This window comes from Lepidochelys kempii, chromosome 8 (assembly GCF_965140285.1).
Source record: "Lepidochelys kempii isolate rLepKem1 chromosome 8, rLepKem1.hap1, whole genome shotgun sequence".
NCBI classification, from domain to species: domain Eukaryota; kingdom Metazoa; phylum Chordata; order Testudines; family Cheloniidae; genus Lepidochelys; species Lepidochelys kempii.
In genome coordinates, this window is record NC_136387.1 from 36,186,227 (window position 1) to 36,202,356 (window position 16,130).

Consider the following 16,130-nt stretch of genomic DNA (forward strand, 5'->3'; position numbering starts at 1 on the left):
AGAAAATACAACAAGACAAGACTCTCTGGCAAAGCCCTTCACCAGCAAGTGACGCACACGCTGCATGCACAAAACTTCCTTCGCTACACAATAAGGCAACATGGGATAGTTGTCGTTGGCTGGTGAGGTGAACATCTCAAAGGGAAATCTGGAGCAGGTTTGGATGTGCCATAAAATAAGTTCAGTTAATTACAAGGGTCCCCACTGAAACAGGCTTTACCAACCCTGTGTAAACAGGCTGGCCCAGAGGGTGGACTGGGGCAAACCAAGAGAAGGCCACAGAGTCCACATTTCCATGGGTCCAGTGATCCTGCCATCGGGGGCAAGTGGTGTAGAATGATATGGCCACTGCTGGGGGTGTATTAGCCACTGGCTGGGGAAGAGGATGGTGCTCAGATGTAGTCCTGCACCTTGACCTTGGTTCGACGGGTGAAACTCACCTTCCCAACCTTCTCCCCACACAACCCCTTCTGTCACACAAAGCCCAGGACCTTGGGCTTTATGCAGATGAATTGCATTTCACCCTCAGAAAATAATTTTGGACTTGAAGATGATTCATCTCCAGTATTTGGTTTTGGAATGTTCAGGTTAAGGGAGTATTTGTACTGAGACTCGAATACAGAGCCCAGTCATAAAGAGATTATTCCCCAGCAGACCGCACCCACCAGCCTATTACAGCTGGATTACTTCGGGGAATAAACAGCATAGTCGATTACTTGACCCTACTTTGATTCATTATGAAATATATTCAAAAGCCAAATAACTAATGTCAGTCAGGTTTATTGCTCTAAGACAATAACAATATAGTACAGGAGAAAGGTTCAATATGATACCAGTCTCTGGGAAGCCATCTTGTGCTGCAATGTTACATTCACCTTACGCAGAAGGTGCACTCCCAAAGTTACACATTTCAGATGGTAGTATTTGTAGGATGAGTTTACAAATTACACATCTATTTATGTGTCACTGAAATCCAACCCACCACTTTGTCCCAGTTCCTTAATTTGTTTTATGTTCCTTCCTTATCTTTGTTTCGGATAGCAGCATTGCAGGTACTGGTCTGTGAAGGTTCTTACTTAGCTTTTGCTAAGACATAGAATGAATGTATCTTGATTTTGACAAGGTTTGTATCGGCGTATGCCAAATCTTACTTCAGTGAATGCAAGGAATTATGGGATTTTTAGCATAAGGAGCAGGGTTATATAAAAAGCATAGGCCAATTTAGGTTATACAGCTACTATAATATTTATGTTTAATGCTATTTGTGCTTAATTCATACTGATATATGTATGGTGCAGATAATACATATTGGTAATGTGAGATTTATAGATAGATAGATAGATAGATAGATAGATAGATAGATAGATAGATAGATATGCTAGCCCAGCATATATTAATCACCTCCTTCCCAGCTCTTACAGTGGTAAGGGTCTTATGAGTATATAGATACAAGGAAGAGAGCAGGGGCAGCTCAGGACCATCAGCATGGGACTGTTGATTAAAACACCTCCCACGGTGAGGCTTATCATAGATGGTGCACAGTTGGTGGGGATTCATGAATGCAGGCAGCATAAACAATTGCTGTTGTCACAGTCTACAATAGGGAAGAGATTTCTGATAGTAAACAGCTCTAATCTAGCAGAAAAATTCATAATGAGATTCAGTGATTAGAAAGAGAAGACAGACAAATTCAGACCAGAAATAAGGGTTCAATTTTTCATGTAATTAACCACTGGAACAACTTACCTAGTGATGGGTTGGATTCTCCGTCACTTGACGTCTTTAAATCAATATTGAATATCTTTCTAAAAAGATCCACTAAAGCTCAAAGAGATGTCATGGGCGTGATGGAGAAATTATTGGGTGAATTTTTTTGGCCTGTTATTATGCAAGTGGTCAGATTAGATGTTCATAATGGCCAGATGTTCTAAACTTAAAATCTATGTATCTATGAATCATTTCGAAGTGGAGAGGGTGATGGATGAGCAAAGGGTTTGGAGTGAGGTATGCAGACTTCATCTCTAGCCTACTGACTTAAATGCAGCCCAAGCCATTAGTGAAGTCATCTTGTTACGCTGACTGCTGTTATGTGTTTTAGCAGAGCTGACTGGGAATTTTTTGACTAACTATATTTAATCAAAAAATGTCAATTCATCAAGGCCAAAATTTCCCATGGGAACTTGGATGAATATTTTGTTTAGAAAAAATTTGAAAATAAATGTGTGGAAAAATCTCGAAATGTTCCATTTTGACATTTTCAAAAGAAAACATTTCATTTTTTTCTGTTTGAAATGATTTTCATTTAGAACTTTGTTATTTTATGTTAAAAAATAAAGGTCAACATCAAAACAAAATGTCTTGAATTTATGTTTTTGATTGCCCGAAAATGATTTTTTTTCCTCTCTCTTTTTGGATTTTCAGTTCACAAAAAAATTTCAGGTTTTTTTGGTTGGTTGGTTGGTTGGTTTTTTGTTTTTTGTGGTGTTTTTTTTTTCCTTATTTATCCCAATTCCAGACAATAAAAAAATTCAAAAGCTCAAAAAATGTCATGAGGTGGGAAATCTGTTTTCCAACAACGCTGTGCCTTAATGTGAAATGAGCTCACGGGCCTCAGTCCAGTTCCCAGTGGACAGATGTCCACATCTCGCAACCCACTGCCTCCGTTAGCACCAACCAGCCCCTTACTGGCCGTCTCAGCAGTGAGGCCAAAGGGGGTAGAGGCTGAACTCCCCTCTCACATGCTGAAGCACACTGGTCGGCATTGTTGGGTACACTTGTACTGACTATCGCTCATGCTGGACCTGTTCTCTGGACAGGAGACTTCAATCCCCAGGGCTATCAATCCAGCACCTTTCACCCAGTACTGAATTCACTTTAGAGAGACACCCGAAGTACTTCTCCAAACAGGAGATGAATGAAGGTGAAGGGAATGGTGGCTGGATGGTTGCAAATGGTATCTTAACCATTTCACCCAACCCAAGGCTAAACACTGATTAAGATGCTTAGAAAACACCTGACTTGCATGAAGTACTGCAGCTAGTCTGCGGCTTGAATGACATGGAATAGACCAACGGAGCTATGAGGTTCATTGACTGGTTGGTCCCCAGATGGGGAGCTCAGAGGTTTTCCAACTTTGCAAATGCTGAGACTGATAAAGGAAACATCATACCCAGGTCTGATCAAACAGCCTTTGGATTTCTGACAAAGCTTGCAGTCCACTGAGGCAAGGTGCTCGTGTTTCTCTAAAAACACGTTAATGACAGAGTGGTTTGGGATTTGGTATGAGGCTTGTATTGTCCAAAGCTCTGGGCTTTCCAGAAAATACCACATCTGTTTCTTTAATTGTTTTCTGTTCATCATTCAGCGATGCCAGCTTAAAAGACGCTCTTTCTGACTCGGACTCTGAAATGGGCAGCACCGAACAGCTTGACCATGGCAGCACAGACACGTTAGCAAATGGCTGCAAGGCAGACAGTGACGCTGCCAAGAGACTGGCCAAGCGCCTCTATCACCTTGAAGGATTCAAGCGCTGTGATGTGGCACGCCAGCTTGGGAAAAAGTAAGTGGCTCTTTCCATCATGACTAGGTCACAAGGCAAGTGTTAGAGGATATGGATCTGGGGAGAAGTCTACTGAGAAGATCTGATTTGCAATGCTGAGCTCAAAGCCGGCATGAAAGTGGCCCTACCATATGGGACAAAAGTGAACACTGGCTTCACTGGGGGAAATGGAACAGGGCAAAAGCAGAAGTGACTTCTTAAATGAAAGATCTGCTGTTCCAGGGAACTCTTGGGCTTGCTTCAGAGTCAGGTTCAATTACGAGCATTGGGATCTTTCTGGATGATAAGTGCTGTGTGAAATTGACATGGGCCCAACCCACGCACCTAGATCCAAACACTCCTGAACTTTGGGAATGTTTAGAGAGTGGACCAGGATCATGATCTCAATTTCACAGATGATCACAGACGAACAAATTCTTATTCTGACTTTATAATAGGTCCAAACAAGACCCCTGAAATTAACACCCCCAGAATCTGAGGGGTTTGAGATCCAGATCTGGACTTTTTGATTAGGACTCATTTCTGACATAACATATCCTGAAATCTCACGTAAGCCACCACTCAGGGGACTTTTCTTAGAAGAGGTGGTTGTTGGGGAGAAGCCCAATAAAACTCTTATCACTGTTTTTTTTTTTGAATGCCTCCAATGAGCTCAGTCATGTACAAATCAGGGACTCAGTTGTCTCTCCAAGAAAATGAACAGCAGGTGTCACTGCTAAAGCTACAAAGGGACAATCTCTCCTATCGCTGCACAGTTCAACACCATGTTAGTTTCGATCTCCCTGGGTGATTCCAGTAAAGGTTAGTTCTCAGGCTGTTTCCCCTTGCTGTTCTTTTGAGCCTGGCTGATGTTTTCTTTCCTTGTTCTGTATATTTGTGAGGTTTATGCCTGTTACGTCCAATGGGGGTTGCATACAGGGGAAAGAGGAGGATCCTGGCCCTGAGAGTAAGCACCCCACATTCTCCTTTCCATCTGATATCTGACACCAGCTCAGGGGCAGCTTACGTTAAAAGCGCCACAGTCACTCACAGGCTCCACTACAATTAGAATATTAGGCCTGCAGCCCTAACATGTACAGCTCCTGCTGAAATGAACAGGAGTGCTGGACAGAGAAGGATCAGACCAGTTTGTATCATCTAGTACCTGCAGCCCCTCTTCTGTCTGTCACCCCCTGCATGAAAGGGCAAGAACAAACACCAACGTAGCTTAGGCTGCCCCATCTCAGGTGACAACCAGGGGACCTACTGGAGGGCATTCTGGACACCGATTGAGAATGCTGCTTGCATTCCTGCCATGAAATAAGAATACAGAGGCCCCAGCAGAGTGTTTTCACAAAGCCACTCAGACAATAACGTTGCATACACAAAGAGGTGACAACTACTCTACTGCACCATGAGCCATCAGCTGCCCTGGGCTGGGCTGGTGAGACTCCATGGCCACACCCTTCGAACCTGGACTGGATGTGGCAACGTGACCTTCTCCCCTGGCATGTAAGTAGTTTTACTGCACTTTGTTACTTACTCTTAAGAGGGAATCTCTTTGAATTCACAGTAGAGGGGCAAAGTTGAGCTTGGAGAATAACCCAATTGGTTATGTAGAATATTGTGGCTTGAGAATGGATCTTAAACCAGTGCAGTATGTATCCACTTCTAACCCTGTGCCAATACTCAGGGGAGAAATATTTGAAAGGGTCAGAACTCCTGGGTTCTGCTCCTGGCTCTGGAATAAGAATATTAGTGACTACAACAATCTAAGAAGCTGTATTAGTTGCTGCTCCTTCACAAGAGAAGCAATCTTTGGAGGGGGGGAGAAAACACCAGGCAGATGTTAGATATTGGCCCTATGGGATTTTTGGCTTGGCCAGGCCCACTAGCCTAGGGAACTCTCACACCCCTTGATTGGGAGTCTTATTGCTTTCCAGACAATGGTTCCCCTGTGCTGTGTAAATTATACTATGAACTCATATAGGGCCAGGCCTGGAGTCTCTATACCCTAGGTATGCCCTGGTTGGTATCGATTTAGGACCTGATCCAGTGCCCATGGAAAGCAGTGGAAAGATTCCCATTGATTCCCAATCGGTCTGAAATCTGATCCTTAATCTTCCCTGAGGGAGTCATAATTGTCAGTGAAACCTGTTTGCTAATTAACATGGTTTTTGTTTCCTTGCAGGGGCTGGGTACCTTCGGCTGCCCCTTTTATGCATGGATGGAGATCCATTGCAATAGATCCTCCTACTCCAGCCAGGCACAGAGGTGGCAAGCGATGCAAACAACCAGAAGGGAGGAATGGGGATGTTTAACTTGTGTGATGCTGCAGAAGCTGGGATCTTCCAAGGCACTGGAGTGAATAGTCTCTGGGTTTAATGAAGAGGGGCTGATGCAGGGCTTTCCCAGTGATGGGTGTCCTGGGCTCTTGAATGTGTGTCCTGCCTTGATTCATCCAAAGCCAGATCTGACGACCCAAAGGACACGCTCCACGACCTGCATCCTCTCCCAGGGAAGGGAAAGGGAGTGGGATATGGCAGGAATGACTGTGCAAGAGTTGTGGTTTTCGTTAGAAATCTCTCTGATCTATTTTGAAGAGCTGTTTCTAATGTATGTAATGTGTGTATTGTGCCTGCAGCACGGGATCCGCAACGTTGTACATTCAAATTAAATACAAATGCCAGTAAAATCAAGTGCCACTTGCTTTATGGTGGGGCTCTGTCATATCTTGTAAGCGAGGCAAGATAAGCCACAGCAACATGTGGATGGGAGCAGTGCTTAATTTGTAATGAAAGAGGTGCTGGGGCGCAAGCAATTTTTTACATTGATGCAGCGAGCCCAGAGGTGCCACGGCTCAGCCCTGGGAAGCCCTGGCACACATTACGCACTGGATGGGAGACCTCCACGGAAATCTCAGGCACTGTAGGCAGTGGAGCTGGAGATGCAACTGGGCGGCTCTCTTCCCTCTAACTTAACGCTGAGCCAATTCCCCAGGGTGAGGCTCAGAAATGTTGCTACACTGGCGCGGCCTCCCTTTGTCTGACGTGGAAAGCCAAGGTCCTAACCAGCTGTGGCCACTAATGTCTCCAAAGCTCTCATTACAAAAAATAAAAGTTAAAGTCCAGTTCAGATTCCAAAGCCATCCAAACAAACAAAAACACAGCAGATCCAGCAAGTTGCCCACATGGATAAACCAACAATTCCGTGACCCTGGCTTCAGATCCTGCCAAGGAACCGTTAGCACAGCCCTGCTTGCCTTCAGTTATTCAGTCCATGAGATTCCATCAGGAGTAGAAAGCTCTGCTTTTGGATCCACTTGCAGGATTGTTTAGCCTGCAGAAGAGAAGAATGAGGGGGGATTTGATAGCTGCTTTCAACTACCTGAAAGGGGGTTCCAAAGAGGATGGCTCTAGACTGTTCTCAATGGTAGCAGATGACAGAACGAGGAGTAATGGTCTCAAGTTGCAGTGGGGGAGGTTTAGATTGGATATTAGGAAAAACTTTTTCACTAAGAGGGTGGTGAAACACTGGAATGCGTTACCTAGGGAGGTGGTAGAATCTCCTTCCTTAGAGGTTTTTAAGGTCAGGCTTGACAAAGCCCTGGCTGGGATGATTTAACTGGGAATTGGTCCTGCTTTGAGCAGGGGGTTGGACTAGATGACCTTCTGGGGTCCCTTCCAACCCTGATATTCTATGATTCTATGATTCTATGATTCTATGATTGGGGCCTTAAGCATAACCCTTGTTCTCCCTTTCCTCTTATCCGTCTTTTGTCTGTAGTTATCTCTGAGGTTTATGTCTAAACTTGTAAGGGCTTTGGGGCAGTGATGTCCTCTATTGCTTGAATTTCCTTGCAAACTGGACTTATAAAAATAATACCATCATTCATTATTTGTATTAAGTAGCACTACAAGGCCCCTTTGTGCTAATGCAGATGTTAGCCCAATGTCCTGGACAAATTCCAATGTAGATCATTACATTCTGCCTCCCTAAATTAACCCTGCAATTTTCACTGCAGGCATTCTTCTCTTCCTGACCTCAGCCGTTGTGTTATGTTGTTGAACAGTGTTTCGCTCCAGACGCAGCAGCATTACAATGATGGATGAATGATCCCTGTGTGGCTGGCATATCAGTTTGTAAACTGCTTTGAGATCCTTTGAGATGAAAGGCGCTATACCAGTGTAGGATAATTAGCGTGAAGCATCACATTTTTCATGAGACTGAAAAAGGACGTCATTATATGAATTACTGGTGCTCCAAAGGGCATATGCTGTTAAGCTGAGATAATTACCCATTTCTTGCAAACATCCATCAATTATTCTTTCATTAATTTTTGGTATTAATATCAAATATTAACGGAGGCCTCACTCGGCTACAGCGTCACAGGCAAAGAGCAAACAAGCCACACTGAGAGTTCTGAACGAGGGCTGGGTATCTCTGCAGCCACAGGAAATGCCCTGGTTTTTATACAAAACTCCTTTGCCAGGATTTTCAAAACTGGAGGTGTGAAGTTAGGCCCTTGAGCCCACAGTTAGGTGCCTAAATAAGTTGCCTGATTTTCAGAAGTCTACCAGCAGTTACCACTCAGCTCGGGATCAGGGCTGAAGATCATGGCAACTGACCAGCACTTTTGAAAGATCAGGTCACTTATTTTGGTGCCTGAATACAGGGTGAGATTCTCTGCTGCCCCAAGGTGCGTGGGGAAAGGTAGCTTTCAGCTTCTGACACCTTCCTACCGTCTGATTCGAGGCTGCTCCTTCTTCTTAGCGTATGCATAAAGTGCCTCAGGTGGCACATGACCAGGATTCAGCACCGAATTTGGTCCGCTGGTTGATCGTTAGCTTACCCAGCCCAGGTGATGTGAACGCTGATCCATGCCCTCCTTTGAGGCTTCAGAATGCTATGCCCCTCCCCTTCCTGTCTGCAACACCTGTCAGCTCCGCCCCAGAACACCCCGTACACTGTGGGTCACCTACAGCAGCCCAATGTGTTGCCTGCATGGTGGAAATCTCCCCTGGCCCTCAGCATTCGTTTATGGCCCCCATACACCACTCACACAGGGAGGAAGGGTCTGTCTACACTGCACTCAGTGGGGTGACTGCAGCACAGGTTGAAATAGCCGAGCTAGCTTTGATCTAGCTAGATCCAATGAGAATAGCAGTGGAGCCATGGGAATGAGGGATGTCCAAGCCCACCTGGGATCCTGGCTATGTACTTGAATGGCTAACCCACGCTGCCACCACTTCATGGCTATTGTTATTGGAGCTAGGCTAGATCAAATCTAGCTGGGCTGTCTCTACACATGCAGCAATCAGATCTCTGAGTGTAGTGTAGACAGAGCGTTAGGAGCCTGATTCTAGGCAGCCCAGGTGTAAAATTAGCCCCCGATGTTCTGCTGAACATCTTATGCCGATGTTCCATAGCCCGCGGCGTGACATGGCTTTTTAGGAAATAGATTGTGGTCCACACGTGCTGGCTACATTGTACATAATGGCTCTGCAGATCATTTTAAAATTCATATGAAATGCAATGACACTAGCAAACAGTGGATGAGTTAATCAGACATAAAAGGCGTTTTCAAAATATGCCTTTTGCTACTGTGTGGCGTTCCTTTTCCTCCTCCGTCCCCGACCGAAATGTCTTTCATAGGCAAGCCCTGGAGATGGAACACTATATTCAACTGCAATTGCCTCTTTGACAATCTTCTAGATGCTTTACAGCACAGGGAGGAACATGCTTTATAGTCAGAAGAAAATGGAGCCTCTAAAAGTGACACAATGGGATCCCCTGATTATTCTCACTCAGTGCCTCCCTTGTCAATTTGGCTTGGTTTTCAAGTTAAAATACGTGGTTTCTGTCAAGCCATGTCCCTCCCAGTCGCACAGCATTAAGCCATGAAGAGAGTTCAGTAGCAGGCTGTCAGGAGCTGTGTCAGGAGCATATCGGTGCCAGGAGCTTTCAGGCACCTGAAAAGTGCATTAATATCTTACGAACACAGTGGCTCACTGCAGTCAGAGTATGGATCATTGATGTCACAGTGCATCTTGGCCTATACAAATCTTTAACAGCAGCTTTGTGGGGGCCGTTTGCACTGTCTCCTTCCATTCTGAAGTGTAGTTCCTATAAAAGGATGAGAGATGATAAAGAGTAAGTGACAGATGGGATTAAATCGGTGGGCCCAGATAATCTTCATCCAAGAATATTAAAGGAATTGGCACATGAAATTGCAAGCCCATTAGCAAGAATTTTTAATTAATCTGTAAACTCAGGGGTTGTACTGTATGACTGGAAAATTGCTAACATATTTCCTATTTTTAAGAAAGGGAAAAAAAGTGATCCGGGTAACTACAGGCCTGTTAGTTTGACATCTGTAGTATGCAAGGTCTTGGAAAAAATTTTGAAGGAGAAAGTAATTAAGTTTCAGAGTAACAGCCGTGTTAGTCTGTATTCGCAAAAAGAAAAGGAGTACTTGTGGCACCTTAGAGACTAACCAATTTATTTGAGCATGAGCTTTCGTGAGCTATAGCTCACTTCATCGGATGCTCATGCTCAAATAAATTGGTTAGTCTCTAAGGTGCCACAAGTACTCCTTTTCTTTTTGAAAGTAGTTAAGGACATTGAGGTCAATGGTAAATGGGACAAAATACAACATGGTTTTACAAAAGGTAGATCGTGCCAAACCAACCTGATCTCCTTCTTTGAGAAAGTAACAGAGTTTTAGACAAAGGAAATACAGTGGATCTAATTTACCTAGATTTCAGTAAGGCATTTGATACTGTGCCACCTGGGGAATTATTAGTTAAATTGGAAAAGATGGGGATCAATATGAAAATTGAAAGATGGCTAAGGAATTGGTTAAAAGGGAGATTACAGCAGATTATACTGAAAGGTGAACTGTCAGGCTGGAGGGAGGTTACCAGTGGAGTTCCTCAGGGATCAGTTTTGGGACCAATCTTATTTATTCTTTTTATTACTGACCTCGGCACAAAAAGTGGGAGTGTGCTAATAAAGTTTGCGGATGATACAAAGCTGGGAGGTATTGCCAATTTAGAGAAGGACCGGGATACCATACAGGAACATCTGGATGACCTTGTAAACTGGAGTAATAGTAATAGGATGAAATTTAATAGTGAGAAGTGTAAGGTCATGCATTTAGGGATTAATAACAAGAATTTTAGTTATAAGCTAGAGACTATCAATTAGAAGTAACTCAGGAGGAGGAGAAGGACCTTGGAGTATTGGTTGACCACAGGATGACTATGAGTTGCCAATGTGATATGGCCGTGAAAAAAGCTAATGCAGTCTTGGGATGCATCAGGAGAGGTATTTCCAGTAGAGATCATAGAATCATAGAATATCAGGGTTGGAAGGGACCTCAGGAGGTCATCCAGTCCAACCCTCTGCTCAAAGCAGGACCAATCCCCAGCTAAGATAAAGATGGGCCAATAAGGATAGGAGATAAGGAGGTGTTAGTACCTTTATACAAGTCACTGGTAAGACCTCACTTGGAATACTGTGTGCAGCTCTGGTCTCCCATGTTTAAGAAGGATGAATTCATACCGGAACAGGTACAGAGAATGGCCACTAGGATGATCCGAGGAACGGAAAACCTGTCTTATGAAGGGCGACTCAAAAAGCTTGGCTTGTTTAGCCTAACCAAAAGAAGGTTGAGAGGAGATATAATTGCTCTCTATAAATATATCAGAGGGATAAATATCAGAGAGGGAGAGGAATTATTTAAGCTCAGTACCAATGTGGACACAAGAACAAATGGATATAAACTGGCCATCGGGAAGTTTAGACTTGAAATTAGACAAAGGTTTCTAACCATCAGAGGAGTGAAGTTCTGGAATAGCCTTCCAAGGGAAGCAGTGGGGGCAAAAGACCTATCTGGCTTCAAGATTAAACTCAATAAGTTTATGGAGGAGATGGTATGATGGGATAACATGATTTTGGCAATTAATTGATCTTTAAATATCCATGGTAAAGAGGCCCAATGGCCTGTGATGGGATGTTAGATGGGGTGGGATCTGAGTTACTACAGAGAATTCTTTCCTGGGTATCTGGCTGGTGAATCTTGCCCATATGCTCAGGGTTCAGCTGATTGCCATATTTGGGTTCGGGAAGGAATTTTCCTCCAGGGCAGATTGGAAGAGGCCCTGGGGGGTTTTCTTCTTCCTCTGTAGCATGGGGCATGGGTCACTTGCTGGAGGATTCTCTGCACGTTGAAGTCTTTAAACCATGAGCTGAGGACTTCAATAGCTCAGACATAGGTGAGAGGTTTATCGCAGGAGTGGGTGGGTGAGATTCTGCGGCCTGCATTTTGCAGGAGGTCAGACTAGATGATCATAATGGTCCCTTCTGACCTTAATATCTATCTATATCTATGAAAGATGCTTTTCCTCTGTCGTTTGGAGCAGAGAGGATTTGTGGCTTGATATCTATTACAACCTGCTCTTTTTGATGGCTCCCAGAGTTTCATTTGGGTTCCTTCCCCTCAAACCCAACTTCAGAAGCTCTTCGGCCTGTCAGCAGCAATGTGTGGCGCAGCACTAGCAGCCAGAGTTAACAAAAGGAGCTCTACCTGTTTAGCTTACCAAAAAGAAGACCAAGTGGTGACTTGATTACAGCGTATAAGAACCTTTACTGGAAGAAAACACTGGGTAATAAAAGATTCCTTAATCTCGTGGAGAAAGGTACAAGGAAGACCAATGGCTGGAAGTTAAAGCCAGACAAATTAAACTGAGAAAGTTATCTAATTTAATAGTAAGAGTGATTAACCACTGGAACACATGACCAACTGAAGTGGTGGATTCTCCATCTCTTGACACCTTCAGAGCCAGACTGGATGCTTTTCTGGAAGAGATGCCTTGCCCTCATGCAGACCAACATTGTCTCATTGTTTCCTTGTATGCCCCCATGGGCCCATCTTTATCCATCTCTTGTTTCCTGTCTTATACTTAGACTGGACACTCTTTGGAGTAAGGACTGTCTTTTTGTTCTGATTGGACAGCGCCAGCACAGTGGGGTTCTGGTCTGTGATGACTAGGGTTCCTAGGCATTATGGTTATACAGATAGTAAATAATACAAATAATGATAGACACAAGAGATTGGGTTCAGTACAGGAGTAACTAGATGAAATTCTCTGGCCTGTGTTTTACAGAAGGTCAATTTTATGGTCCCTTCTGGCCTTTGGATCTATAAATCTAGGAACTTACCTTCTCCATAAAGATTAAAACATGGCCTAGAGAATCGTTGCTGGTGAAAATTCCTATGATCTCCAAGTAGTGTTATAGATGGCCAGGGCCAGAGGTGCAGCTGAGATGCCACCTCGGGCGAGAGGACCATTCCAAAACCCATGTTCTCCTTCAGCCCCCTCGTCACTCTTCCCCTTCCCCGGCCTCTCTTCTCACACACTCCATCCCCAAAGGGGGGGCCTTGTTGTCTTTCCCTGCTCCCTGCCCACCATTTCCTTCCATCCCTGACACGTAATAAGTGTTTCAGTGAGCTGGTCCCCGCTGTGTATTAGGGAGAGTTACTCCATCACTATGACATCATCAAAACAGTTCAACAAGTCTAATCCACTTGCTTTGTCTAAATCATTGTCTATGTCTCCCTCTAGTGGCTGGACCCAGCAAAGATCCTGCTTCTTACTGTACTACCCATAGCTGAATGACTCCTTCCGCTCAAATGGCAAGAACTTGTGCTGAGGGCCCTAGATTCAATGCTCACCATTGACTGTTTTGTCTCTGTGTAGGCAACCAGGGTTCACAACACAGGCAATAAAGGGGCAGATTTTTAAAGGCAACTGGTGGAGTTAGGCCTCAAACTCCATTTTCACAGGCACAAAAGGCTGCTAGGTGCTCAACTCTCATGAAACACCCATTGAGGGTCACTGAATTGCCCTTTGTGCCTGTGAAAATCTCCCCCAAGGATTAAAGGCGGGGGATTTTAGAATCTCTGCAAGTACCTGCTGGAAGTTGGGTTGGCCAGGAGAAGAGACTGTGTGATTCCTGTTATAAAGAGAGTGTTCTTCCCCTATGGGTCAGCTGATTGCTCCCTCTTTAATTACAGCAATGAATTTAGCAAGTTGGTAGCAGAAGAATATCTCAGTTTCTTTGACTTCACTGGGCTCACCCTGGACAAAGCACTCAGGTGAGCCTCTCTGTTTTCATTAAAGACCTACCCCATGACGAATTGATCTAGAAGCCCAGTGTTTCCAATTTGCCGTGTAGTATCATTATTTGCCATTTAGTGCAGCCCCGCTTATGTGCTTAAGGTTTGACGATTGATTGTGTGTATAATGACAGCTGGAGGCTGACAGATGTGTTGGTGTAACAGGAATCCCAGCTGTGGTTAAATATTGACTGTGATCTAATGATCGGCACAATATGCTCCCACTGGAAACGGGGTCTGAGCTGCACGAGTCTCAGTTGGCCAGAGCTTGAAGGGGTTTGGGCCTGAGGTTCTAGTTAGGACCCATCTCTCTGTGGAAAACACCAAATTAAAGTAACGCCCAGTTGATTGTGAGACAAACCCAGCCCCAGCTGTACAACCCCATCTGGCACCATTCTCCTGTGCAAGAGACAGGGCTGGATTTAGGGAGCTGAGCTGGCACAGAGCCCAGCATGCAGGATATTAGTCGGAACAGGCCATCACGGGCAGGGCAGGCAAGAATTTGCCCTTCTCCGAGTGAGGTCACACAGAAGCACACAGGCCAGGGGGTTGAGCTAGAGTACACAGAGCCGCTCCCCAGCTGCTCCATAACCTTGCAGAAAGGCTGTTGCCCCTTTGCTCCCCGCACAGCTCAGGTGAGGCCCTGGGCTGTGGATTTCCATTGAGACCTGTAAGCTGAAATGTCCTTTTCTATTTGCAGAACGTTCTTGAAAGCGTTCCCTCTGATGGGAGAGACTCAGGAACGGGAGCGCGTGCTTATCCACTTCTCCCGGAGATACTGCCAGTGCAACCCAGAAGAGAGCACGTCGGAAGGTACCTCCCCACCTCCTCTCAGACACCTCACCCTCCCTGACAGTGCTGACAATGCGTGTGCACCAGCTGGTCTGCTGTACAACCAAGAGCAGAGATCCTAAAGCGCAGCCTAGGGTCTGCTGGTAACCTGGAGGCCACTTGCTGGTAATCTGCAAAGAGCTGGCTAGTGCTGACTCAGACAGTGTGAGCAACTCCTTCCTGAAGGACAAAGCAGGGTCGCACTTCAGGGAGGGGAACATCTATAAATAGTCCATAGCTAATAATTGATTAATGGATGTGACATGCAGGAGTAATCTGTGGTGTAGGTGGTTATAAACACAGCAGAACAAGATGGTTCTAAGCCATGCTTACAAGCAACCTGTGGGCCCCTATAGCAGTCTCTGGTTATTAAAACCTCTATTAGATATTTATTAACCTTTTATAAACGATTTAGAAATGGAACCTTCATATAGAGTCTGACCCAACAGGCTTATCTCACTAAGGGCCACTAAAATCCACAGATACATTATCCTAAGACTTCCCCGTGGCAGACATTGTGGCAGATGCTACAAATCAGTGGCATGATCATGTGGGGGAGAGGAGGTGGTTCACGTGGTTGCAGATGGAAAGGGAGAGGCCCATAGGAGAATCTCTGCATTGGGATGTCATCCACACTAGGGAAAATGTTTGAGAATCCACGTCTAGATTACTGGCAACGGTGATTTCCTTACCATGATACAACTTCATGTGCAATGGTCTTGTCAGTATATTTGTTGTCCCATTTTGTAGAGAAAACAGCTAAGCTTTTAATTTGAGCAACCTCCTATGACTGCTGCTCCCATGATCTGTATTCTTTGTTTCAACAAACCCTATAAAAACACAGTTGGGGGAGGGGGATATTGTTTCATTTGAAATATTTATTCAGGCAATTCCCTGTACGAAGATGTGAGAAAACAGAAGGTGTGTGGGTGATGCCTACAAGATCAAAGGGAGTGCACAATGAAATGCCTGGGCGTACTTTGCAAGCCGAAGTCTGGACAGCCCATTATAGCGCAGTCCTGCAAACATGAGTTTGACAGCTTCTCATTTGTGCTGAGCACTAGTGTCTTCTGCTGAGAGGAGCACAGGGGTCAGAAAAAGAGATCTCCTCAAGTGAAGTTACAGGTCGATGGCAGGAATGGAGGTGGAGCAGACTTTGGGTGGTGGGAGAATAGCCAGCATTTCACCATGTAGGATTCTTGGTTGCAATCCCTGTAAGGGAATGTTTAAACGCAAACTAACCGGCTAGTGGTTTCACTTGTTTGATTGCACAGAAATATTTCTGTTGATAAAAAGATTTTGCAAAGCTGTATTTTTATAAAATCTAAGGGCCAAATCCTTTCAACTTCACATCGTGCTTTCAAATCTGCTTGTGTGAGTAAGTGTGAGTCAATGTGAGTAAGACTGGCAGACTCTAAATGCTGGGCCTAAATTGACCATCGTGTCCCTTTAACAATACGATAATAACATTATTAGAAACAGCTCAAGTTCATCTGCAATTCCTGACTAACTTTGGCAATCCAAAGGGAGAACATTCTTACATTAATTGTACGTTCGCTAATTAAAATGCTGGCAAAT

The 16,130-nt window shown here is 44.6% G+C and overlaps 1 protein-coding gene across 4 annotated transcripts in view; it reads left to right on the plus strand.

Moving 5' to 3' along the window:
- The window catches only part of PSD2 (pleckstrin and Sec7 domain containing 2), a 148,229-nt gene that overhangs the window by 77,416 nt on the left and 54,683 nt on the right, over nucleotides 1–16,130 (plus strand). For all 4 annotated transcript variants that reach the window (XM_073356046.2, XM_073356047.2, XM_073356048.2 and 1 more), the window contains exons 4-6: nucleotides 3,365–3,559; nucleotides 13,620–13,700; nucleotides 14,422–14,534. In XM_073356046.2, the coding sequence (XP_073212147.1) occupies nucleotides 3,365–3,559; nucleotides 13,620–13,700; nucleotides 14,422–14,534 (389 nt within the window). The remainder of the gene's footprint in view (nucleotides 1–3,364; nucleotides 3,560–13,619; nucleotides 13,701–14,421; nucleotides 14,535–16,130) is intronic.